Raw genomic sequence first — 27,848 nt, 5'->3', positions numbered from 1 at the left:
TAGAGATAGAGATAGAGATAGAGATAGAGATAGAGATAGAGATAGAGATAGAGATAGAGATAGAGATAGAGATAGAGATAGAGATAGAGATAGAGATAGAGATAGAGATAGAGATAGAGACAGAGATAGAGATAGAGATAGAGATAGAGATAGAGATAGAGATAGAGATAGAGATAGAGATAGAGATAGAGATAGAGATAGAGATAGAGATAGAGATAGAGATAGAGATAGAGATAGAGATAGAGATAGAGATAGAGATAGAGATAGAGATAGAGACAGAGAAAGAGATAGAGATAGAGATAGAGATAAAGATAGAGATAGAGATAGAGATAGAGATAGAGATAGAGATAGAGATAGAGATAGAGATAGAGATAGAGATAGAGATAGAGATAGAGATAGAGATAGAGATAGAGATAGAGATAGAGATAGAGATAGAGATAGAGATAGAGATAGAGATAGAGATAGAGATAGAGATAGAGATAGAGATAGAGATAGAGACAGAGATAGAGATAGAGATAGAGATAGAGATAGAGATAGAGATAGAGATAGAGATAGAGATAGAGATAGAGATAGAGATAGAGATAGAGATAGAGATAGAGATAGAGATAGAGATAGAGATAGAGATAGAGATAGAGATAGAGATAGAGATAGAGATAGAGATAGAGATAGAGATAGAGATAGAGATAGAGATAGAGATAGAGATAGAGATAGAGATAGAGATAGAGATAGAGATAGAGACAGAGAAAGAGATAGAGATAGAGATAGAGATAAAGATAGAGATAGAGATAGAGATAGAGATAGAGATAGAGATAGAGATAGAGATAGAGATAGAGATAGAGATAGAGATAGAGATAGAGACAGAGATAGAGATAGAGATAGAGATAGAGATAGAGATAGAGATAGAGATAGAGATAGAGATAGAGATAGAGATAGAGATAGAGATAGAGATAGAGATAGAGATAGAGATAGAGATAGAGATAGAGATAGAGATAGAGATAGAGATAGAGATAGAGATAGAGAAAGAGATAGAGATAGAGATAGAGATAAAGATAGAGATAGAGATAGAGATAGAGATAGAGATAGAGATAGAGATAGAGATAGAGATAGAGATAGAGATAGAGATAGAGATAGAGATAGAGATAGAGATAGAGATAGAGATAGAGATAGAGATAGAGATAGAGATAGAGATAGAGATAGAGATAGAGATAGAGATAGAGATAGAGATAGAGATAGAGATAGAGATAGAGATAGAGATAGAGATAGAGATAGAGATAGAGATAGAGATAGAGATAGAGATAGAGATAGAGATAGAGATAGAGATAGAGATAGAGATAGAGATAGAGATAGAGACAGAGATAGAGATAGAGATAGAGATAGAGATAGAGATAGAGATAGAGATAGAGATAGAGATAGAGATAGAGATAGAGATAGAGATAGAGATAGAGAGAAAGAAGATAGAGATAGAGATAGAGATAGAGATAGAGATAGAGAGAAAGATAGAGATAAATAGAGAGACAGAGAGAGATAAAGAGAGATAGATAGAGAGAGATAGAGATAGATAGAGATAGATAAAGAGAGAAATAGCGAGGAATAGAGAGAGAGAAACAGCGATTCGGCGCATTGTGCGGGAGAGTATTGTAAAAAGAAAAAAAAATGTTGTCAATGGAAATAGACTTTTTGAATTTGTGTAGGCCGCAAAAAAAGAGTAACGATAAAGTTTCCGATAAAGAGTGGTGAATCACCCTAGTAAGAATACGCAGAAGTACACGCGGTGTGCTTTACTGAGGTAAATAAAATAACATTCAAAAAACACGTGTACCGGTTGGCAAGATTTTTTTTTCCAAGCAAAGTAAATAACTTTGTAGATTTATCGGCTTCATCAGACCGTGTATAGAAGCAAAAACGATTTTTTGTTTCTTTATCCGACAGTTTCGGTGACTTTATTTCACCTTTTTCAAGGAGTAGAAAAGATTATCGTTTTTTTGTTCAAATAACGCAATATACTTTCCTACCTAGATACTCCCCTTATTTAAGATATGCCGAGGAGACAAATAGTGAAAGTACTGCAGTAAGCTCTGTTGTGTACTTATTGAGTGTGATATACTTTCGTGTGAGAAAGCTCACACCGGTGTATTATCTCTCTTTTTTAGGAGATCCTCAGATATATACAATTCGCTACAATTCAAGTATGTGCGTCGCACAGTGCGTTAAGCCATAGACGAAAATTGTTTTCCTTTTTTGTTATTTGGATGTATTTACAGATACCTTCTGGGTTCACAACAAGTATTGGTGAGCTTTGGGAAGCATCACAAATACTATAACAAGCATAGCAAGCGTCAGCGTCCAGAGCAATCATTAGTTTCACATTTCTTGCTAAATTGTCGTTTGTTTTCTAAACGTTGGTAAAACTTAACTTGTATTCCAATAAAATGAACTGGAAAATAACAATCAAGATTATTGCAATATATTTCATTGATAGAGAGACTTGGTTTTGACTGCATATATGAGTTGTCTCTACCAAAAACACAGTTGAGTAGGTTTATGAAAATTTGCACAAGTTTTCTGCTGTATATTGTTCGAAATTGAACTCGAAGTGGGAGTAGGGCAATAGAACAAAAAAGTATTTCATGAAAAGGCATGAAATTTGGTTGAAGTCACCGCTTGCTCTTCCTCGATTCGATGAGAATATTAATGATGAATACAACAACATTCCTTGAGCGGGGGCCTAGCGTGGTTGGTAATGTCTCCGCCAACCACGTTCGACGCCTGGGTTCGAATCCCACCGCCGACATAGGTGTCGATGGTTGTGAGGTGACGTGATCCACACACAACCAACCCAACTGGTCTAGATTCAATCCTAGCCAACACCGGGAGATTTTCTGAGGCGAAAAATCTCTGGGATCACGCCTTCCATCGCATGGGGAAGTAAAGCCATTGGCGCCGGTCCGTTATTCAACGGGTCGTGAGTTAGGGTCCCGGGTGGAGTCGCCTCCCCGGGCGTCGGTGATTGGCACAAGAACAGTGGCGGAACTAGACCGACGGTAAATAAGCGAGAATAAAAAAAAACAACATTCCTTCTCGTGGGCGTCCTCAGAAACTTTTCAAAAGCTCAACCCGAAATGAAAAACGGCGAAGATGATTCCCAGTAAAGACAAATCGTGAAGGAGGAACAATAATCGAAATGGAAGGGATAAGAAAACTATAACCTTAACCCTCTTGGGCCCAAATTAATTTCCAGACGGACTTCGAAAAAATCACTATGAAACTTTAACTGAAGCTTTTTAGAGGTTCAACTGAAGAATTTGAAAACTGTTTGTTTCTGTGTTAATTAAATATTAAAAAAAATAAAAATAAAAATAATACATAATAGAATACCTAAAAAAAAATTTTTCTTCGTTATAAAGGCGCTTAAGTCATTTTTGAAATTATGTAAAAGTATCTAAGACATAGAAATTACAGGTTTCGTTACAATGTAGGGGAAAGTAGGTAAAGACGGACACCCTAATGTTTAATCTAAATAATTACTTAGGTATTGCTATTTAGATCGCAGTAGTCATACAAATTGAAACTTAAAGTCATTTGTTTTCATAATCATTTTTGGTATTAGTAAACTTCCTCCAAGTTTTATGTGTTTTGGGTCTTCAAAAATAAGACTACAAATTGCTGTTTTTTGACATGGTTGGGAAAGACGGACACTTGGGGTGGGTAAGATGGACACTACGAAGGTAAAGGTGGATACTCACAAAAAAGATGTAGTACGTTAAGTATTCTTTTGATTTATGTGTTAAGTGATGGCCATACATTACTCTACGTTCTTAGAGTCCATCTATACATCACGTGCACAGTTTGAGAGGATGGGTTCCGATGAAGGCGAAAATTCTCCGCCTAAATGGCCTGTTCTAACTGCTCAGTGATTAATATCTGCTGGTTTCTCTCGCGGGTGTACTTTGTGAACATCTGTAGTACACAACAGATGCTACATGTGAAAATTCTTGGAAAAACCGTGTGTCCATCTTTCCCTACCTTAGTGTGTCCGTCTTGACCGACCTGGTTGTAAATTTTTCAAACGATCGTAGCTCTTCATCGGAACATCGAAAATCTGCTGGATTTTCACTAGAAAATCGAGGAAAGACTAGCTAATCACTATACTATTGTGAACAAAAGAAAACACGTAAGTTTCACGAGTTTTTCACTATTTTCCGTGAAATAAAAATTACATCAAATTGCGCGTTCACGAAAATATTTTTTGTTTTACTTACAAATTTGACAGTTTGCTTGCTAAAAACCGATAATGCAACTCAAAAGCATTAACACACTATAAAGAAGGTATTCGCATCACTCAACTATCATAATACATTCTAGTTTGAGAAATATTAAAAGTGTCCATCTTACCCGCAGTGTCCGTCTTTACCTACTTTCCCCTACATCTTTTACAAAGAGATTAACGGTTTCTGCTATAGGATGAGCGTGTTGGCGTTTGGGACAGTTTGGTGATTCAGTGAATCACATAAGACGTTCATGCATTTAGGCGTCGTACACAAATTACGTAACGCAAATAATCTTGATTTCATACCTCCTTTCCCCCCCCCCCACTATGTAGCGATAGGTAACGTTCGATATAACTCCCCCCTTAAAATTACGTAACGCTGAATAGCCTAACCCCCCATCGAAATTTTCAATTTCGAGCAAACCCCCCCCCTACCCCCTCCGTAACAATAAGTAACGCAGACTCAACTTCCCTCCCCCCCTTCCTTCTAGCGTTTCGTAATTTGTCTTAGTAGCTTTGAAGGTAATGAACAACTTTCCTTGTTACATCAACATGTTTTATTGGCAAAATCGTGTAGTTCTGATTTTTGTCCCGTCTTACCCTACATTCAACGCACTGTGCGTCGCTTTGTTCTCGCAGTGAGAGAAATTCCTCTACGTGCTAGTGATTTTCTGAAGGGGAAACGACAAGTCTGGGTGATAGAAACGAAGCCAATTTTTAGAATCGGAAAAGAAGTGTTTCTCTCCGGGGTTCGAGAAGATTAGGTTCAAGTAGAATTTGTTTAATTAAATTATTCTAGAAACAAAATTCCGGGTGGTCGTTATTTTCTCCCCAAGTACGAGAACTTATGTATCACAAGTTTCTAGCAAAGGTCTTGAGGATTAATATAGCCATTCTAATTTTTTTTTTTTCTAGAATACCAAATCTCAAAGTTTCATGCTAGTACACTTGGTTTTCAATCGATTTCGAAAAGTTCATATCACAATTTCTGTGCATTGATTCCACCAATTTCACAATTTCTGTGCATTGATTTCCACCCGATAAAATTTACAAAATACTTTCCAAATTGAATATAAATTGTAATACTGCTGGCATTAGAAGAAATCCCCGAGTAAACTTACTCTGATTTACAACGCATCAAAATTTCCTACAAAGATGTAAATTGCTCCACGGCTTTCCATTTCGAACGGACATATTGCATCGTCATCTCGTGATTTGACCAATCATCTTCGTCCATCTGCAACATCATTCCCAAAGCAAAGAGACTTTCGTCGAAATTACTTCTTCCTGGGAGAAAGAGCAAAAAAATAAAAGAAGATCCTTCCAGGGGAAGTCGCTGTGGTCATTACTGCTACGACGACGATAAGCTTCGTATAATTCGAAGGAAAAATCTTTTGTTCTAGCACCATCAGCAGAGCTTATTCCATCCGCATTGTGCTCGAATAGAAGCGATAATGTGGTGTATGGTGATGACATGACAAATGCGCTCCCTAAGCTGGTGGAGTCAACGGAAAAGGGCCCCGTAATATACACAGACGCTGAATTTTTCATTGCGAAGATATACGATGTTCTCGAGTTATGGCCCCCTAATCTGCGGTGTTCTTTTGTTCTGTGCCATAAAACAACGCAAAAATATGAATGCTAGAAAATCGTCCTGGTTGGGCACATGAAATAAATTTAATCGCAAAATGCTAAGGGTGCTCAAGTCCCTTGGAAAATCAACTGCCAAAAGTTGCGAACTGCAGCGTGTAGCTGCGGTCAGTGCAACAAATTCGATCAATTTGTTATCCTTTCCGATGGAAAAGTCATGTTCCTTCATGAGTTCACTTGTATTGCTTTTCCTTAGCGCAGCAACGGTTGCTATAGTCAAAGGGGGGCTAGATTTAACGTCAGTCCAAGTTACGAGTATCAAGTGCCGGGTGGAATCAGCAAAATAGAAACGATTTTGCCACCCGCGTCAAGTGCAGGTGCTTGGCCAAACGAAACCGCACTGATTGATGAAGATTGAAGGCAGCCAACCGAAAGCGGCAATGACACTTGTTATGAAAAAAATGCTTTCCCCTGTTTGCGCTCTGGGTGCAACTTGAGTGCAAAGGATTTTTTAGACCATCGTCAGTTTAATTTTTGCCGGATCAACATTGCATGTCAAATTATGTTCGTTTCAATGGTGCTCGAAATTTGTTTTATATTACTCAAATGGAAAGTCTCACGTTGGATATTTTCCAAAATTCCTAAATACATTTACTAAAAATTAATGCTTGAAACAATTGATATTATCTGTTTCGGAACGAAAATTGTATCAACACTCTGTCAGTGTTAAAATTCAAAGCTTAAAAACAAAGCTTCCGACGACGCTGTCCAACGTTTCCAAGCCGCCTAACGCCTTTGAACCAAGCGTCGATTTTGGCGAAAGTTTGAAGTTTCCACTCTCGACCAGAACGCGACATTGGAGCATCACCTCGCGCTTCGTCCGCTTTGCTCTCCGGTGCCAACGTCGAACCCTAATTGAATAAGTTTTCGAATTCTTCTACTCCGTTCCGTTCGCTTCTAACTGTTTAACTTGACATTTTTAGGCTCGATTGCTTCGGCAGAGGGATAATAGTAAATTGGAAAACTTTTGTTATGGAATTTTCATGCATCGCAATTTATTCATAACGGCGCTCTTCCAAGCAAACAACTTCGGTTTTCCAAAATCGTTCGAGGATGAGTTCGAGTCGTGTTAATGACAGGTGAACTCGTAAAGAATATATTCGGTTCCAGCTGCATCACGTGCCGGTGTGCGAGCTCTAGACTAGAAGACGCTCTCGAGTGTTTGATTTCCCATCGTTTGCCGGTACAAAAGCTTCACCGGGCGATAGATTTCCCATTTGAGGGAATCGCTCGACTGCCAGCAAAAGTATCAACCAAAAATGCCAGCATCCGTCGGCGGTGGTATTTTATCGTCGCAACTCTGCAATGCAGATGTGTACACAGCAGGGATTTATTCAAAGAAACGGAAATGAAGCAATCTTCGCTATATTTTCCACTAAATGGAATAAATTTGTTTCTTGGCAACCATTCACGGCCGTGGCGATATGGCGAAGCAGATACTCGCGCGCCGTGTCCGGTTTTCGGGAGGATTTTCTTTTATTATTACTGTTGTTAGTAGATAACAGAAACGAGAAGAACTGCGAGTGGTTGCAGCCAAATAGAAGATTATGCTTATGGACGATTACCAATGATCAATGTTTATTGAATCCGAATGCTACAGAGCAGTTGAAGTGAACGAAAAAATCACGTACACGAATGAAATGACAAAGAGTGCAGTGGAAGGCGAGAAATTATTGTTCTTATTGAATGATAATAGCAAAAAATACGAAAAAAAAAAGTGAAACAGAGAGCCGAGAATTGCGAACGACGAGAGAATTTCTGCAAGTCTGCATCCCCTTCGAGAGTTGATCAAGATTTCAGTTCAACACTTCTTGCCTCTTGCGCTGCAGGGGTCGAGTGGTACCGAGCCGACCCTTACACAGCTGCCCGGCCTGTTGGCGTGAAAATAAAAGGAAAACAACCTCCGCTTGAAAGGCGTCTCGAGTGCTGCTGAACCAGTCGTTTGTGAAAGACGTGCCGAAAAAAAAATTACGAACAAAACACGTCAATAAAAGCAATAACTACGAAAAATGGCCCGGTTAGATTAATCCAGATTTGAGTCAGTGATAAAATCGCGTAAATAACTCCATTTTGAAGGGGATATTTCCTGCCTCCGGTATGTTTCCGCAGCCCCGCGGTGCGTGGTTTTTCGAACTGAGGTACAATTCGGGTTGGTTTTGTTCCATCCCCTCTACGCGTTTCTCCGTTTGCACCAGAAGAAAAGAGTCGGCATTGTTTTGGCTCCGGCTGCGATCATCGAATGTGGGAGGGTTCTTTATATTTGCGTAAATTGCTCCGCCGAGAGTGATTTGGATAAATTTAAAACACAGCGTGGCAGTAGCTGGCGATGGTGGTTTGATTAGAATATTTATGCCGAACCTTTCCCTTGTAATGGATGCGAGAGTAGTCGATATCTTGGAAGAGCCTGTTTACGTCCAGTTTGTTAAGAAAATTGCTTTTAAGTATTGTAGCTTCCCATGTTGGGAAGCATTTCTTCGGATTAATTTAACAGTTTACTTCCGAGGCAGAATGTTTGTTTTTAACTAATTTATTGACTGCATAAAAAATTATTTGATTATCTTAAATTTTTGCACGTAAATAAACTGCAACTTCGCCATTTTTTTTAAACTAACGCGGTTCTGATTTATTGCTCAAAAATGAGGTATAGCTACTTCTGATTCAACGTGGTGACTTAGCATTCATAAATCAAGAAGCGCTTACCTCTCACTTCCTGCTTACACCAGAATAAATGAAGATAAATAAGCACGAAATAGAGAGGACATGCAACCTTTAGGCTATGGGCTCACTGCCAAATGATGTTTCTGATTCTCCGGTAGCATTCGCCACACCGACGTCACTAACGGCGCCCCACGAATTCCCGCAGGGTGCAAAAAAGGAACGAGTTTCAGAAAAAAATATTCAGCCTACAGGATTCCAAAAACCAAATATAAAATCTAGAACCTACAATTCAAAATCCAAAATTAACTATCCAAAATCTAAAGTTTGAAATATAATATTCAAGAGGTTCTCTTCCCTCTCGATAATATTCAGAGATCCTCGTCGACGGCACACATCCAACGAGTGCGAGGTCCTCCTCGAAGTAGTCGACTCATTATATTATGCATTTAGTTGAAAACTGGAGTTGTCAACCAGCGACAATCGATTTTTTTCTCATGCCGTACATTATACCTAACATCGGAAGTAGTGCGCTGTATAGCGCATTTGATTTGCTATACAGCGCACTATTTCCGACGTTAAGTATAATGTACGGTATGCGAGAAAAATCGAATGTCGCTAGTCTAAAAATTCGACTTTCTACTGGGGCGACAATATTATCATTGCCGGTTACTCATCCACCATACGCCAACTGTAACCTGTCGTGATTCATCAGTTTAACAATATCAGCGTACTCCGTGCAGCTCCTGATTTATTCGCCTGTGTCACACTCCATTTTCTTGTTTGCCACCGAATATTAAACGCAAGGATTTACGCTCGAGGACTCCAAGTGCTCGCCGATCTCCATTTTAGGAACGTATAAGGTAAAAAGAGGCAAATGGAATCATGATGTTATACTTTTTCTCAAAGTACCCAAAACTCTTAAAAGTTGCTTTCGTCCCAATCCACCCACTCTTTATTCTATACGTTGTTATCGAAGTTATCGAAGTTATCGAAAAAATATGCTATGAATTTGTAAGGAAAAGTCTCGGATATGTGTGGTTCGCAACAAATAGGTGTGATTTGTATGCTCAAATGATTTTTCAATACAGAGTTTTCTTGTAGAATGTAACTAACAAAAGTTAAGTACAAAAAAAAACTATCTTTTAAGTAACTTCCATATAAAATACTTTGTAACTCTTTACCCAATGAAGATAGGAAGTTTGTTTGTTCTAAAACTTTACTATTCCTTCATCTCGTAAAACAAAAAAGTTAGTATTTTTTAAATACCTACTGTAACATATGCTTGCCGTATTCTAATATGGGTGGATTAAGACAAATGGAACATACAAGAGTTTATAGTACCTGAGCTTAATTTCATGAAAACTATTGACATCATGACATTTCATAACTTTTGGTAATTTGCGATTATGCGGATCATTCATACCTACACACAATTGTTTCGAAAATACTGGAATGGAATTAAATTCCACTTTTTGCCTTATTCCACCACTGTGCGCCGGAACGATCAGTGTTTTGTACAGCGCAAATTTCGTGCGGATCTGTAGGCTGCGGAGCCCAATTGTTTTAGCAGTGTTTATGGTGAGTTCGATTCTCGCCGCCCCTTCTCTTGTAAGAGCCGTAAAGGCCTCCTCCACAGGTCTATAACTAACATCAAGGATATCGATGTCGTCCGTAAAGCCTAGAAGCATGAGAGACTTCATGGTGATGGGGCCGCTTCTCTTCACATCTGCCCTTCGTACAGCACCTTTGAGGCTATTCCGAACAGCAAGTTCTGGGGCCCGTCCTCTTGCTTCAAACCATTCAACGCCACAAACGCGTCCGAAATTTCACCTGCTATCGACGACTCTCCTACCTTCCTGACCGTTCCACACCATTTCGCAGTGTTCTTTCCAACACCTGTCCACTTGCGAGCTTTCGGTAATCTGGATTTTTTCCTTGTAATTACACATGGCAGGAATTCCGTTGATAGTTCTATAGAAGCTTCTCTTGTCGTGCCTGGTGACCTAACTCTCTATCTCCACGAGAGAGCGATCGTAATATTTTTTACATCGGTATTTCTTTTCTTTCATTACTTATAACGCTCAGCATCAAATCACCCACTACTCGCAGCTCCCACCCGAATGCCTATCACCTCTCGCGCTGTTTCATTGAGCGCGTCGTGCATGTGCTTCCACTACTCGTTCAGATCCACTTCAACGGTTTTCGATTCATCTATCAACTTTCCGAATGTACTTCTTCCGGTGATAGCTCCTGGATGATCAGAAATCTAATTCTTCGATCTTGATTCAAATACGTTGGACAGTCGGGCGCGAATCTTGCCTACCACGAGATAGTGATCCGAATCGATGTTTTTCCCCAATAAGACCGCACATCGATGACGTCTAAAATGTGCCGGCCGTCGACCAGCATGTGGTGTCTCCAGGTGCGCTTCCGAATGTTCCAACGTGCAAAATAGTCATTTCAAATGACCATTGCCCTAACCGCAGCAAAGTTCACTAGCCTCAAGTCGTAGGTGGTAGAGTGAATTTTGAAATCCATACAAAAATATCCATCAGATTGTCCATTGAAAAACATATTGCACTTTCGATGATTGACGAAAAGCGTCATTCAATTAACTGTACATTAAACTCAGATATGTTTTACTCTATGTGTGTTGTTCAAGTGTAAATATATTTCTAAAGAGTTTAGGTTGGGCATAATATTTTTTTTTCAAATCATGCGGCGAAGACGCATAATCGAGGGCAAGGAAACGAGGCGGCACTAAGCCGTCGAGGTTTCCGTAGTCCGAGCCGGCCGCCGACCAGCCGTCGGAAGCGGCGGCCTCTCGCACAAAAACGACTGATCTACTGGTTTGCTAGGTCTACTCAAACAGAGTTTCTTTCTTAGTTAAGTCTGAACGAGCGGTAGCGAACAAGGAAATCATTCGCTCGGACAGCGAGTCGGCCGAAGGCCGCGAGTGTATTGCTTTTCAAATGACACTCTGAAGCGAAATACATGTCTGGCTGTGATGATGATGACGATAATACCGTATTCCGGCTCACTTCTCCTCGGCCTTGTGTCCTTTCGGCCTTGCGTTCATCCGGCCTCGCGTGCATTCGGCCTCGCGTCTACTCGGCCTAGCGTCCATATGCCTCGTGTCCGTATGCCTGCCGTCTATTATGCCTAGCGTACTATGCCTCGCGTCCGTATGCCTCGCGTATGTATGATTAACGGAGTGTCATCAGGAAGCGTATCATGCAAGCGGTTGTTGAGTCCATTTACCGGTACCCAAGTTGCATCACGAAGAGGCGGGCTCTTTTGCAACTCAGATCGTAGTGTTTTGTAGATCTTAAATTCACAATTCTGAATTTTGCATCTCAAACCCTTATTCCCATATATTAAATCCATAGTCAGGTATAATATAAAGATTAAGGTCACCAGTTTTTACACATTGAGAATGAATGTTAATCCCATCATCCATTGGTTCTCTGTGTAACTACAGCTGATCTGGCAATAACGGAGTAGCAACCGCGGGCGGTCAATCATGCTCATGCACATGCTATATTAAATAGTCAGATAGTCAGATATCCAATATCCTAAATGCCCAATCCTAAATCTGAGGACTAAGACGGTAAGAGGAACAATTTCGTCAGCACAGCGGATGAGAGAGACATTTTATATTTCAGGCGACAAGTTGGACTGTGAGAACAATCGAGCGATCACAATTCTCAAAGCAGCCTACAAAGTGTTCTCCCAGACCATCTATCGCCATCTCTGGCCGCTACCACGAAGACTTGTGGAAAGTTTTCAAGCCGGTTTTGTGAATGGGCGATCGACAACGTACCAAATCTTTACGCTGCGGCAGATCCTTCAAAAGTATCGCGAATACCAAGTCACTTAGCACCACCTTTTCATCGTTTCTAAGGCCGTCTACGATACTATCGACGAGCTATGGGGAGATATGGAAGAAAATGGCTTCCTATTCAACATTACGCTTAGAGGTGTTATGAAACGTGCGGCTTTAGCATGGGTTTATTCTCAGGTTCCCCACAACGTATCCTTCCTTCAATTTCAATTCTACAGTTCCCCTGTTGAGTAACGTATGAAAGTTCTCTCCAGGGAATTGTAATTAGGCGATATTGTAAGGATGAACAGAAGTTCGGTATGGTAGAGCAGTAAGCTTGAAACGGAAAGGTAAAACTTATACACAAGCACGGATATGAATGATAAGCGTATCACTTACTTCAATAGTGATACTGTCTATAATATGAAGTGCGGAGTACAGAAAACACCTGGGCAATATCCCAATAGATCTAATCTCTGGTCGCAGTGATGAGCCCACATAGAAAAAAGCGTAGTGATCGACGGAGATGAGTCCGAGATGGCTGACAAATTTGTGCACCTCGGATCATTTCTGATGTCAGACAACAACTGCAGCAGAAAAATCCACAGCCCTATTGTAGCTGAAAGTCGTGCCGGTCTCTAACGGACTCCACAAGACGTCAAGGTTTGGCAAACTTCGCCCCCGTACCAAGTGCGCCATATGCAAGAAGCTCATAGGACCGGTTGTCTTTTACGGAACATGGACAATGCTCAAGAAAGACTCGCAAGCACTAACCGTTTTCGAACGACGTGTGCTTAGAACCATTTTCAGCGGAGCATATAAGGATGGCGTATGGAGGCGAAGAATAAACCACGAGCTGGCGCAACTCTACGGCGAGCGCGCTATCCAGAAAGTCACTAAAGCTTGAAGGATACAATGGGCGGAACATTGGAAGAATGCAGGACAACAATCCCGCAAAAATGGTGTTCGTCTCGAATCCGACGTATAGGCGCGCAACGAGCTAGGTGGTTGGACCAAGATCTCGGAAATGTGGGACGCTCAGAAATTGGAGACAAGCTGCCATGGACCGAGTGCGTTGGCGTAACATTATGACTCAGGTGAAATCCTGAGGGTTGTTTCACCAGGAAAGTAAGTAAGTTGTTACATTAAGAATTCTCTACAGGATGGTCCCAAGCAGCGGAATGGAAAGGTTTGCACGGTTTGCACGTACGCCAAATGTGAGCAAATTGATTTGTGCGTTCCATCACGAAAATTGCCTAGGATACCAACATTTTGTTATTTCAAAGAACTGGGTAACAACTGAGAACATAAAGTTTTAGTCGAAAAGTTTGTAGTCTCTAGACATGACCGTAACCCGTTGAATTATTCGATTGTCATAACGAACTATAATAACGTGCACGCGGTTGTCGATACTGGTAGACTGCGTTCGAAAGGCATGCTCTGCTCTCGACGATGTCTGGAGGATGTCATTAAGAAAAATGGAGGACATTTCGAGTAAATTTTTTTGACTTGAGAGAGAGATGATAAAGATAACTTAATTCGAAAATCGGCTTCCCAGTACTAAAAATATCTTTATTGGGCATTTGATCAATTAAGACTGTTTCACAAACACTGGAAGTGGATTTAGTACCAGTTGATTTCCGGCTTTTACGCACTATCCCGACCGTGGGAACAGCCCGATTGGATTATATTCATAGCCTGCTTTCTGGAAGCTGCAATCTCTTAACTCAAAATGACGTCTGTGAATTATAAGCAGCTCCGGTAATGCTCATATTAGAGAGTGTTTGGCCATGCTGAGCTATATTTCAAAGACCGGAAATCCCCATCTTCGTCAAAAATTTTGTTTAGAGTTCATTTCCGGCCTTTGGGCATAATTCCGATTGCGGAAATACCCAACCTTGGATTTGGATTTTCAGTTATCGAAGTCGCCATCTTGGATTCCAAGATGATGCCTGGAGGTTATTTACGGCTTCGAAATACCCATATTGGATTCTACTTGGCCATTTTATCTGTTTCACATTAACCGGAAGTCGCCATTTTGAATTCCAAAATGGCATTTAAAGTCGATACCCGACTTTTGAGCATCCTCCCGATTCTAGAATAACTCATGTTGGATGATATTCGGTCACTTTAGGTTGTTTTCTAGAAACCTGAAGTTGCCATCTTGGAATTCAAAATGGCGTCTGAAGTTGATTTTCGACCTGTGAACTTTATCACGATTTTGAAAATAGACATAATCAATGGTGTTTGGCTATTAGGATGGATAAAACCGATCGATTTTCCAGAGCCAAGTTTTTTTTTGGTTTTGGTATGGAGTCCCAAACAATCCTAAACTTACCGAAAGTCGATTGGTTTTGTATCGGCTTGGCACATTGCATCTCAAATTTGTATGAGAAAACATACTTTTTTGCATTTCACATTCTAGAGGGCTCAGTAATGCTTCATTAATGCACTACATTGCGTTAAAACATAGTATTTCATATACCAACAACTTTGCCAACGACACTGATAAGCTAGGATGTCCCTTAAAATATTGAAGCTATTCAAAGTTGAATGTACCATATTAAATGCTGAAAATCATATTTTCTGCCAATACTAGCAGTGTACCGGCGTCAATAGGATTTCCATCAGAAGTATCCTGGCGTATCAAATTTATACACTCAGCTGGATCAAGCAAGGAGTAGGTAGGATCTACAACATGATTCAGACTGAGGTTGGTACACTGGCAGTGTTGGCAGAAAAAATGATTTTTAGCATTTAATTCGACACACTCAACTTTGAACAGCTTTAACTTTTTTAGGTACATCCTAGCTTTTGAGTATCTTCGGCTAAGTTGTGAGGCATCTGAATACTTTAGTTTAACGCAATGTAGTGCATAGGTGAAGCATTGCTAAGCACTCAAGAATGGGAAATGCAAAAAAATTCCCATACAAATTCCCATACAAGTCAGAATCACCAACATTTATAAATTATAAGTGGAATGTATAAAATAACAAGCTAGAAGCAACAAACCATAATTGATTAGTATAAACAAGTGATACGTTTGCAGAACGACACGATATAAAAATCACAAATGACAATAATCTGTTTAATTGTTCGAAACTGTACTAACATAAGAGCGCAATTCGTTGCATTAAACTACACAAAGAAGCTGAACACTTATCGTTGGTGCACTGTACTTTATTTTGTTGGGATGGCTTCGTAGTAATTTTTCTTCCGCCTAACGATGCGCTACCAGTCTGGCAGATGCAGAAACTCCTAGCGAAACAACCATAATTAGAGAGTTTCCAGCTGTTGTAGATCTTGCCCTAACTTCAGTTGAAAATCCTTCCTTTCGAATCCAAACCCACATCTTGAGAGTCAGGTCATTTTTTTTCTTTGCATCTTAAAACATTTTGTGTAGAATTCAAAGCTTGAAGAATTGATTTGGCATAAAATGGATGGAGTTTTAATTTTTTTTTTACCCACTCAAGGCAATTCCAGAGCAGCGCACGGGTCGACCGCTTGGCAAAGCATTCGAAGAACTTTAAACTATAATTAAATCAAACCGACTGAAAAGTTTCAATTGAGCAGACAGAGGGAGAAAAAAATCACGCTTTACGAGCATTGAGGCAGCTGCGAAAACTTTATCCTTCAAGTACAAAGCTTTTCCGACAGTAGTAGTAGGTACCACACCAACCGGATTGTAGGCCAGCTAACCCGGGCTAGTTTTCCCTTTGAACGTCGTCAACGAACGCGTTGTTTACAGGGTGCCACGAACAACGGAGACTGAGCAAGAGAAAAGTTTAAATTTGCGCTATTTCTGTAAACAGGTCCCCTCCCCTTCTCGCCGATTTTTTTTCTTCACTCGTTGCGTTTATGACATCGCGCTTTAGCCGGAAAAGTGGCAAATAGTTCTGTTTGTCTCGGAATGATCTGCGTTTGCTTAATTACAGTTATTAGTAGTGCATGCCGGTCCGGGCCGAGTCTGGCGGCAGCAACAGAAGCGATTTAGAATCGTTAGGACGATGAAGTTTTCAAGTTTCCTAGCTGGATTAAAAGAGTTGTTAGTTTTTCTTGCTTCGTACGAACACAATTAGCAAACAATTGTTTTATTGCTACTTTGTAATTATTGCAAGAGTTGTGGTAGAGGTATTCGAAAATATTCACTTCTAGGTGACTTGGTCGTGTTAGGTTTGCGCGGTGTTTTGATTCTGATCGCAAAATGCATCTTTTCTTTTATTTTCTTTTATTTTCTTTTCTAATCTTTTATTTTCAAACAGACTGGAAAAGTAGCTGGAGCTTACTGTATCAAATAAATTATTTATGTCATCACATTCTGACTTTCAAAGGTGATTTAAAATTTAACATTTTTTTAATAAATTGGCGAAATTGACTAGCATGAGAGCGACTTCAATAGAAATAAAGAGAGAGATTTTAGCTTATCTGTTAGAACCGAAAAAAAAGAACCAGCAGATCGAATGTGGCATCGCGGATATTGTGACCATCTCGATACACAAGTGCGGCTAAATCCACTGCGGTTTAGACGGGATATTGAGTGGCTCTGAGCGCCTTTCAAAAGTGTCAAACTAGAAACTGCTGCATCAGCGTTTGGATCACTGGATACCGCAGAAATAGTAGCATTGGTTCGGTCGGTACGTGACTGGGGTTGGGGGGCGTAGCGTCCAAGGAAAGCAAAATCGCGACCTCAACCAGCCAGCAAAACTATGCCACACCATTAGCACGATAGACAAACTGTGAATTCGATGAGAGAAGACGACAGCTATCGGGAGGATTGCACGACTTACAGTTGACTAAGACGGGCTGATCCTGCCGTTTGTTGGTGAACGTGCTTGAGACGATTGTCGTTACTGGCTGCTTGTGGTGGCGCTATGAATCTGAGGCAATGTCCAACCGTCTGCAGTAAATGCAGCATGAAAAATGCCAATTCTGACAACTAACCGGGCATCTGGGAGTGAACGTGATTTGCATGATGCACTGGACCAACTTCCTCTAGTCCTTCCACGTTTTGGGCAAGGTTATCCAATTCGTAACTTCTTGAGATGTACACAAAGCCAGACAAATGCATTTGGCATGATTTCTAAGCGTGGGTGGAGTTTTGTAAAAGCTCGATATAATATATTTATAATAAAATGCTTCAAGCTCCTAACACCAGCTTAAAGTAAATTCAAAAGTAAAATTCCAAGTTCTACACATATTCCTATTGTTCTCGAACGATAATTTAGTTTTATATCAATGCCTAAGAGACTTGCTCCACGTGGCGAATATAACTTCAAGATCCTTAGGAGTAAGATAATATCAGGAAAGGAGCAACCGATTGATCCATAAATTCCAATTTATAACATTATCTGTTTCATTTGTTCTCGCCACCTTTCCCGAGACTATTGCTTGCCGTTGGCTGACCTGTTCCACCGCTTCATTTTTTTTTTGGTTGCTTCCCAACAGAAGCTAATGAAGCTTCCTGTGCCACGGAAAAGTTTAGCTGGTGGTCAGACTGCTCCAGTGGGGGGAAAAGTACCCAAAGCAGCAACCGAATGACTGTGATACAAAATAAGTACGTTTCTCCCCCTGAGGAAAAGAGCAATTAATTCAGGGTGCAAATAATTCGGTGGAATGGGAAAGCTTTCGTTTGTGTTGTGGGATTTCTGCTGGATTCCCGGGGAAAGAAGAGAGTTCAATAACACATGTAATGAAAATCAATCTAGTGGATTTGATCTTTATTGTACTGTTTTTTTTTTCTTAAGCAGTCAAAAATTAATTTATCTGCAATTAATATTATTGCAATTAAACTTCTGCTCGAGCAAAACATTCAATCAATTCCAACGCGTCCATGGAACGCGAAACTACGAGTAGATCGAATCACTTCGTATCATCGATAGTTGCACCGATTTGCGGGTAGATTTCTAACTGTTACAGTTAGGCAGGGAATCTTCGGGAACAAAAGGGAAAGACGTCTACTCTTGCTTGAGGTTGAACTAGTAATGAGAAAATTTTATTTTTCATTTGGTTGCTATACAAACTACATAACAACCAATTGCTAAGAGCTTTATGATGTTGCACTCCATCAAGGCGATGGTTGCCTAGATCCGTCAACACTCCTCCTCAACATCATGTGGTCGAATTTCGATTGCCTCTCGAAGTAGTCGTAGCTTCACTGCACCCAAAGGTTTGGTGAGAAGGTCCATCTGCTCCGTGGGGCAGTACCGAATAGATACGATACCAGCCTCTGATCAATCCTTCACGAAGCAGTACTTGGTGTCGATATGCTTCGATCTTCTTGAGGTTTTGTCTGATGCTGCAAGCGCAATGCAGCTCTGGTTGTCCTCATTGACGACAATAGGTAACATCAGATGCTCGCCCAGGTCGTCCACAAATCGACGCAGCCACTGCAGCTCCTGCAAGCATTCTGCCAGTGCGATATACTCTGCCTCGGTACTGGAGATACGCACGTCTGCTTCCTGCTTCCCCATCCAACTAGTCCGCCACCGTACTTGAAAATGTAGCCCGTGTTGGACTTCCTGTTGTCGACTTCACCAGCCCAGTCCGCGTCGACGAAGCATTCCAGTTGAAGGTTACCTGCGCCACCCAAGTGTAGCACGTGGTCTGCTGTACCTTTCAAGTAACGAAGCACCCGCTTCGCCTCGTTCCAGTCGGCCGATGGTGGTTTGGTGACACGCCGCCCGAGAATGGAAGTTGAGATGGCTATATCTGGGCGCGTATTGACAGCAATGTACAACAAAGCACCGATCAGACTTTGGTACTGTTGTCCATCTGCCAACGAGTCGCTATCCTCCTCCTTTTGTTGTACGAAACCTGTGATCATCGGGACACGAGAAGGCTTGCAGTTCTCCATGTTGAACCGCGACAGGATCTTTAGCACATACGACTTCTGATCCAACACGAACCGGTCAGCTTTCTGGCAAACGTGGATTCCCAGGAAAAACTTCAAGTCGCCCAGTTCCGTGATCTTGAAACTCTCGCTCAATGCACCGACCAATCACCGATACTCCTGCATCGTGCTGCTTGCAATAACAATGTCGTCCACGTAGATCAGTATGTACGTATACACACCGTCCGTAATCCGCAAGTAGAGGCACGGATCCGCCGATGACGGGTGGAACCCCATTTGCTTCAATACCATATCAATCCTGTAACTAACGGGATATATTGCTATTTAGCAATTATGAGAACCCCCAAACAAGCCTCAGGGTCGGCACAGGTTCGCGACTTATTGCCAAGAAAACACTTGTGACTTCTCTTTCACAAAAACTTCCCCCTTTATTTTTGATATCTCCACTTTTGGATTCCTTAATCACCCTACTCCTACCTCGAAACTCGGTGGCGCGCCTTCTTTGAAGCCGGGACTGCGGTCAGCGGTCTGGTGGGTCGCCTGATGGTAACGGTTGGGCGAGGTTGCCGGGTGCAACCGTAGCAGTAAATTTTGGTGGTGGGTAACAGCGGCTGGTGATGGCGGCAATGCAATGGCGTCGTGGCGGCGTGGTGGTGATGCACGATGGGCATCGATTCCAGGGTAAAAATACGGGGTCCTGTCGTTTGCTTTGCGTACCGCCTATTTCTCCTTCTCCAAGCTTCTATTGAATAAACTTCCTTCTTCTCTTTTCCTTGAACTTCACTTCTCCACTTTTCTATAAAGTAACTTCCTATCTTTTAGGCGGTTGGAATTGGAATGACCAACCCTTCTAGTTGTCCTCGCTCTCACGACCAATAGCCTTAGTTTTTCGCGCCAAGAATATTACTCTCTCAAGTTTTTTCGCCTTATTATCACCACCCATCTGCAGATTAGTTCCATTTTCCGCCCCCTGGTGGTGGGTGGGATGAAGCTGTTTCGTTGCGGCTGCATGCTTCATCAGAGATAGGGTGGGAGGGGTACGTCTGGTAATCAGATCCCACCTGAGTTTTCTTGACATTACTGGAATATTATTCTAATCGCACGATGCTCTCACCATTCTCAAATAGAAATTATACCGACAGTCACAACCCGCTGGTTCCAAACCCGCGCTGCTTGCTTCAGTCCGTACAGGCTTCTCTCCAAGGAGCACACGGTACTCGGATCGCCGATCGAATATCCCGGAGGCTGCCTCATAAAAATCTCCTCCTGCAGGATGCCATGCAGATATGCGGTTTTAATATCGATGTGTTTCACGATCAATTTCCGTTTGCTTGCTATCGTCAGCACGGTACGAAACGTGATCTGCTTTACAACTGGCGCAAAAACTTGATCGTAGTCGGTGCCGAACTTTTGGGAAAAGCCTTGCGCGACCAATCTGGTCTTGTACCGCACAATTCTCCCGGACTCATCTTCTTTGCACTTATACACCCACTTACAGCCAACAACATTGCGATTCTGGGGTAACTTGGCCAGGGTCCACGTTCCTTTGTCACGTAGGGATGCAATTTCTTCATCCATGGCCACTTTCCACTTTGCACTGGCCGAACTTGTGATCGCTTCGTTGTACGTTCTTGGCTCTGCGCACGTGTTAACTGCCAAACCAATCGTACCAGTATATCGTTCCGGTGGGACACCGCAATTCGCTCTCTCTGATCGTCGCAAGCCACCTTGTGCACCAAGAGTTTCCGCAGGTTGCTCCTCCTGCAGCGGCACAACGGCGGGAGCTTTTGAAGGTTGCTTTTCCTGCACTTCCTCCTCGTCGAAACCATGCTCGTCTTCTTCATCAAATTCGAAAAATTCATCTTTTTCATCCTCGTAAGGTCTACGATCAAACAATGGTACCGCAATATGTTTGTTTTCGTTGGTGGATTCATTTGGTAACTCATGGGTTGTCCCATCGTTAATGCTCTTGTCCTTCTCGTCGAGTTCCAAAAAACGTACGTCACGGCTGGTAACGATTTGCCCAGCTGACTTATTCAGCAACCGATAGGCCTTACAATCCGACGCGTATCCGACAAAGGTCATCTTAGTGGACTTGCCTTCAAATTTCTGTCTCTTCTGCGGTGGAACCCACACGTATGCATCACAACCGAAGATCTTCAAGTGTTGTAAATCTGGTTTCTGGCCGAACCAAATCTCGTACGGTGTCGAACCAATCGCTGATGACGGCAATCGGTTCTGAAGCTACGTTGCGGTGTTAACGGCTTCCGCCCAAAAACGTCGAGGTAAGCCAGCGTCCAACAGCATGCACAGTCCCATCTCATTCAATGTCCTGTTCCTTCTTTCAGCTACGCCATTTTGCTGAGGTGCGTACCCAGCTGTAAATTCGGCTTCAATTCCTTCATTGATGTAGAATTTTCGCAGAATGTTGCTAGTGTACTCGCCACCTCGGTCTGAACGGATGATTTTTGGTTTTCGACCGAACTGAGTCTCAGTGAACCTCACATACTCACGAATCTTGTCAGCTACCTCGGATTTCTGCTTTAAGAAATAAACGACCGTGTAGCGGCTATGGTCGTCAATCATTGTCATGTAATACCGGCACCCGCCCGGCGATGTTGTCATAGGACCAGCAACATCACTGTGCACGATATCCAAAACTGCTTCCGTTTTCTTCTCTACTGCTTTGGGAAACGGTGGCCGTGCCATCTTCCCTTCAACGCAGCACTCGCGAGTCTGCCGAATTCCGCAACTTTTGATTTTCATCCCAGAGGCCAATCCGAGTCGCTCTACTTCGCCAATTACATCCGGATCTCGGTGCCCCAATCGTCGATGCCACGTGTGCAGGCAGTCAGAATTATGCTGCTTGCCATTAACCATCAGCATCTTTTCTGCCACGTTTAGTCGGTATAAGCCAGCCATGCGATCTGCCGTCGCAACTACCAACCCGTCGTGAACCAACCTACACTGATTTGCATTGAATTCCACCCGAACACCTTTTTCAGCGAGTTTTGGCACGGAAATCAAATTGCCTTCTAGTCCCGGGGCAAAAATCACACCGGTCAACGTTATCGACACTTTTTCGTTACGTCCATTTACGCAGTTGATTTTACAGTCTCCGACGCCTGCTGTTTGCAGCATTTTACCATCAGCAGTCGAAATTTCCGGACGAACACTCTAATCGATACGCACAAAGGAACTGCGATTTCTCGCCAAATGTGACGTGGCACCCGAATCGATCACCCACGCACTATCGTCCTCACGCTGACCGGACCGTACCATAAACGTGAACGACTTTGAGCCGCTCTCGCGCACTGTTTTAGCCTTGGCCTTTTCTTTCTTCCTATCGTTTTTAGCACTGTTTTCAGCCAGGAATGCCTTGCAATTCCGCATACGATGTCCCAGTTTGCCGCAGTGGTAGCACTCTGCACCTTTTTGCGACGCACGTGTTCCACCCATGCGCAACGCTTGCTCATCAAAACCGGAACCTTTCCGGAGCTTTTCCGCTTCGTCCATCAGTTTTACTTTCACTAGGGCCAGAGTGAGCTCGTCCTCGTTCCGCGCTTCCAAAGCCGTCGTTAGCGGATTGAACGACTCCGGAAGTCCTCGCAGAATCAGCGCCACCTTCAGGCACTCCTTCATTTCGAATCCGGAATTTTCGAGACGGGCATACATTTTCTCGATTTCCGACAAGTAGGTCTCCATGTTATCACCTACCTTAAAGTTCTGATTCGTGATCTGCCGGAGAAGCGTCACCCGCTGCCCAAGCGAGGTCTTTTCGTGGTGGTCCTTCAGCGCCTTCCACGTATCCTTCGCCGTCGTCTTGTCACGAATCAGTGCGTGTTGGCTCTCATCCAACATCAATTGGATCGTGACCAACGTTTTTTCGTCGCCCTCTTTCCATGCGGTCGTTAATGGGTCCGGAGGAGTTCCTGGTTCTACGTAGGTCCAGAGCTGCTCCCTCCGCAGCAACGCCTTCACAGAGAACGACCATGATTGGTAGTTCAAATTACTCAGCTTGACGATCTTTGCCCACTCCATCTCTTCAAGAAAAAATAAAACAGCAAACTCTTCACGCTTCAATTTTCCGATCAGGAGCTTCCGGCTGGGCTCCACAACCTGTTACAGTTAGGCAGGGAATCTTCGGGAACAAAAGGGAAAGACGTCTACTCTTGCTTGAGGTTGAACTAGTAATGAGAAAATTTTATTTTTCATTTGGTTGCTATACAAACTACATAACAACCAATTGCTAAGAGCTTTATGATGTTGCACTCCATCAAGGCGATGGTTGCCTAGATCCGTCAACACTAACTTCATCGGAACTGTTGCAGATACCGATCCGCATTCGGACTATCGCAAGGCTTCCCTGGCAACAGGTTCATTTTCACGCGGATTCAGCAAATTGAGCAACAATTTGAATACCCGACCAAATTGAATGTTTTCACACCCAATGCTCGACTGGCCGGCAGGCAGTGCGAATGCAGTGAAAATCCCACCGACAGCTGCAGGCTTTTACCATGTTTCGGAGGTGAACAGTTTTTTTTCCCGACTGACGTTGATTGATGTGTTTTTCTATTCAACAGCAGTTTGGGTTTTCTGTTTCAGTAGCTTGCCCGACTCAACGGTACTACGGTTTTACCATATAAGTTTTTTTATAGCATTCAGTAAAAACTAATGCGTGAAACATATCGTAAACCCCACCTATTAAAGCACAACTTAATAATTCAGAACATTCGAAGTAACTCTGGCGTGAGCATTAACCGATTTTTCGCTTCGCTCAATCAACTCCGCCGTTGTCTAGCGTATGTACCTGCGTTTTGCTGTCACTCACATACGCACATAAAAAAGGTTGTCATCGGGTGCGTGTTGATGTTATGCAATGAATATAAAAAACTGCTGAACTGGATGGTTTGTCATGATTGCAAAACGTCGCCCCCTTCCTCTATCTCTCTCTCTCCACGAACCGCTTTCCAATCTGATTATACACATCTACATGTTCGCTCGTTTAAGTTTCAATTCAATCCATCGTGTCATGCAAAAAGTTAGACACGACTCTCGACGGAGAAAGCGGGAATGCGGACGACGAATTCTCCAAATCGAATCCCATTTTGTCAAACATTGTGCCAATCGTTTTGTGCACCTTTATACTGACGACTCTGGCTCCTTCTGCCCATTAACACCCGAAAACATGTTAATCTTGAGCGTTATCTTTTGACCCGGTTCCAAGAAAAAACATTTTCCACGTTCACCAGCACAAAAAAGCATGCTCCCAGGTCGAATGTTTCTCCGAAGAAAAACTCCAACTCATGTGTACATAAACCGATGTATACATTTTAGGGAAAGTCGTTCATTTATATCATCAATGCAAATACACTAGCAGCTAGCAGTAGCGCACAATACGAGAGTTGACTTGCAAAAATCTTCGCACTATTATGCTTTTTCCATCATCATTATCGCCGTCATCACCCCAGCCCTGACCGTGCCCAGTGCAGGAGAAAAGCTGTGAAAGACGGCATCACGTGCCGAAAACCGGAGCTTTCTTCGTCGTGTCATTTGCCTGCATTTCGTCGTTTCTCCGAAACCATGACAGAAACTGCGACTGTATACACATACTACCAACATCCAATCTCCTCCATTCGTTTCGATGCTGTCGTCAATGTGAATGCGTTTGCCTGCTGCTGTTTACCAAACACATTGACGATGGTGATTAAAGTGATAACATTCGTTTTTGTCGAGTTCATTTTCAACCCAACCCCAACAACGGTTCGGCGTTTACTGCATGGAAAACTTACTTCCAGTAGTGGCTGCTGTACTGTAAGTAAAGTTCGCGTTGTTCGAGTCTAGGTTGTTCTGAAATAAAAAACAGAGCGGAGAGTTATTTAATTTTACTTCGAGCTCAGAAAGCTTTTATTTCGATTGCGCTTTGAAGAACGTTTGCATTTATATCAATCGATATGCAGCATTTCAACTGAAAATGCTTTTTCAATTGCCTGTTTAAAAGTTTTTGATTTGAAAAAAAAATTTAACATAAAATAATGGAATAAAATGTTCAGCTGAAATTATTTGGCACTTTACTTCCGTGTGCATAGGCACTTTACTTCCGTGTGCATAGGTATATAAAAAAACGAAAACAGTCAGCAATTAGGATTTTATTTATTTAAAGAATAGTTCTTTTCAGGGCCACCAAAAACTATTGAACAGTAGAATCTCTGCTGCTGGGGAGCTGCGAAGCCGCAAGGTTTCAGAGTCCGCTTTGGATGGTCGTGGGCTCGAATCTTAGTAGAATCAGGCCACTCGATGTCAAAAAAGACTTTAAGCATGGATTTATTCTCAGTCTCCCCACCAGTTCCCCTTTTTACGCTGATACCTACAATACCTTCGCGTGACTTCCTCTTAACAAAAAAATAGTCCCTCTTATCAATAAAACTGGCCGAACGGACGAAACTTCTTCAGGGAGTTATAATCGGTGATATTTGGCAGGAGGAACGAGGCTCGGTATAGGAGAACAGTGAACGTGTAAAACGCTAATACGCTAATAATTTCATATTGCATATCTCACAATAGATCAGCAATTCTGGTCGCAGTGAGGAAGTTTATTCAGGAAAAATAATCTTTGTAAACCTACGTTTAACATTGACGAAAAACTACGTCGTTACTTTAGTTTCAACAACGTATCAGCTAGCTATTGTATGTTACTTACCTTGCTTTCAGACCGTACTTAGAACAGTAATCTAAATCGTCAGTTTTGGCATACTTCAGCTTCACATTGTTTCCTATGCGTTGAATTATTCACCTAGTTTTAAGTAGGATATTTTATTTTTTTCATAATTTCAGGCAGTAAAAAGTATTAGGGTAAGTTTGACTTAAAGCATTTATAGCAGCTCGTTTTTGTTAACACTTACACTCGTCAGAATCTTAACTTTTTTCCGTCTTTATTCTTTCGTTCCACTGTGGTGTCGTGCGACCAATTCAATGATTACAAAGCTGGCAACAGTAGTCACGTATTAAAGCTTGCATGCAGAAATTTAACCTTTGTTGTTTATCTGATCACTGCAGCAAAAGGATTGTTTACCTACTGGAAACTGGTTTGACATGTAGCAAGCAGAACAGCGGCTGGTCTCAGCGTAGGCGACGATTACAAAAATGATTTTATATTATTTCAGAAATAAAATAGACGTGCTTTCAGAACATCAAAAAGTTATCTGCGTATTTTTGCGTACGACTGAGTAATTTGAAGTTAAACTAACACTTGAAAAACCGTTAATGGTTGAATAACTTTTTTATTTTGAACCATAGCTAGATCAAATGTTGAGCAAAAATATGTAATTCTGTTTCGCTAATAATTTTGTAGGAGGTATAAAATATGTAGAAAATCCAGGAAAAAAGTTATATTTAAAATTATGATTTGAGTGAACTTTGCATATAAAACTTTTTATATTTTTTTTAACATAAGAGATAGAAATCCGACACCTTCGACAAAGTTGCTAGTAAAACCATTTGCCACAGCTTTTTCGAAGACACTAGCTGTCTATCTCATTGTTCTGAAAAAATAAATTTTCCATATCACTTCTAGATGAATTAATCACTAAATCGTACATTCTAAAAGCAGCATAATAAAATACATAGAAACTTTTCCGATTAAAGTATATGACTAAAATCAAATTTGAAAACGCTATTAATTTTGCGCACGAAATCAGCAAAATGAAACACTGTGCAATGGCGCTTTTCAACGCCCCTAAATTATATAGTTGAAGAAGTTGAAATTTTTTCTACCACTCGCCGAAACATCGCTGATAGTGATAAAAATACTGTAGTCCTAGGTTATGCGGTCGTATCCTGGATACCTTGTTACAATTTAATGAAAAATTACCTGATTTTTGCAATTTGTTTTGTTTGTTTTTTAATCGTATTTGTTTTTTAATTTGTTTGATCAGACATTTTGTAAGCGGAAAGTTGTAACTTAAAAAGCAATAATAAAATAGTTTAAGCGGTTGTTTATACGACACGACCGCAGAGTTATACGGCAGCCTTCCTTAAATCAATGTATTTCTTGCAATAGTTTTGGGGATACACTCAATTGGGGTTAATTTAAGGGTCTCTCTGCTCCAGATGACGTTTACCTGTACAGCCGGCACCGGTAACCACAATAAACGACAACAGAAGTTATGTGTAGCTATGCGGTTTCGCTTGCTGCCGTATCCCAAACAATAATAAAGTTGAATTGCTTTGAGGCTGACGTTTGTATCAAGTTGCACAAAGATATCTTAATTTAGTCAGCGGCTACGAAGAGGTGATAGACGAGCGCAAAATTGTTGAACCTTGTTCGTATTAAACATAGTTAACCGAGAATGCACTGGTTAACTATGTTTATTACGAACAAGGTTTTTTCTATAGTTTTTTCTAACAAGGCATTTTCTATAGTACAAGAGTTCAAATAACATTTTTTGATTTTGTGATTCAGGCTCACTGGCTCAAAAATTCTTCATATAAATGTTCAAATATACTCAGTTAACTTTGAGGCTTACCTGAAGTCAAAAATCACAAGAAGGTTGTATGCAAAGCCACGACCGCAAGGTTGAAGTAGAATACTTTTACAAGAA

At 41.6% G+C, this 27,848-nt stretch overlaps 2 protein-coding genes across 2 annotated transcripts; one reads left to right on the top strand and one right to left on the bottom strand.

The window, feature by feature from the left end:
- Nucleotides 1-367: 367 nt before the first annotated feature.
- LOC129726056 (U1 small nuclear ribonucleoprotein 70 kDa-like) lies at nt 368-1,477 on the top strand (the record flags this gene model as incomplete). Its single annotated transcript, XM_055682621.1, has 1 exon — nt 368-1,477. A coding segment is annotated over one exon (1,110 nt), but the record flags the coding sequence as incomplete, so codon positions are not given.
- Nucleotides 1,478-18,744: 17,267 nt separating this feature from the next.
- LOC129720475 (uncharacterized) lies at nt 18,745-19,251 on the bottom strand. Its single transcript, XM_055671963.1, has one exon. The coding sequence runs from the start codon at nt 19,249-19,251 to the stop codon at nt 18,745-18,747; it is 507 nt and encodes a 168-aa protein (XP_055527938.1).
- Nucleotides 19,252-27,848: the final 8,597 nt, after the last annotated feature.

Source organism: Wyeomyia smithii, chromosome 2 (assembly GCF_029784165.1).
Source record: "Wyeomyia smithii strain HCP4-BCI-WySm-NY-G18 chromosome 2, ASM2978416v1, whole genome shotgun sequence".
NCBI lineage: Eukaryota > Metazoa > Arthropoda > Insecta > Diptera > Culicidae > Wyeomyia > Wyeomyia smithii.
Note: the sequence above shows the minus strand (reverse complement) of the source record. Positions and strands in the feature narration are given on the sequence as shown.

Bases quoted from the DNA above. Each gene is read 5' to 3' on its own strand.
- LOC129720475 (XM_055671963.1), bottom strand. From the start codon at position 19,251: ATGGAGAACTGCAAGCCTTCTCGTGTCCCGATGATCACAGGTTTCGTA.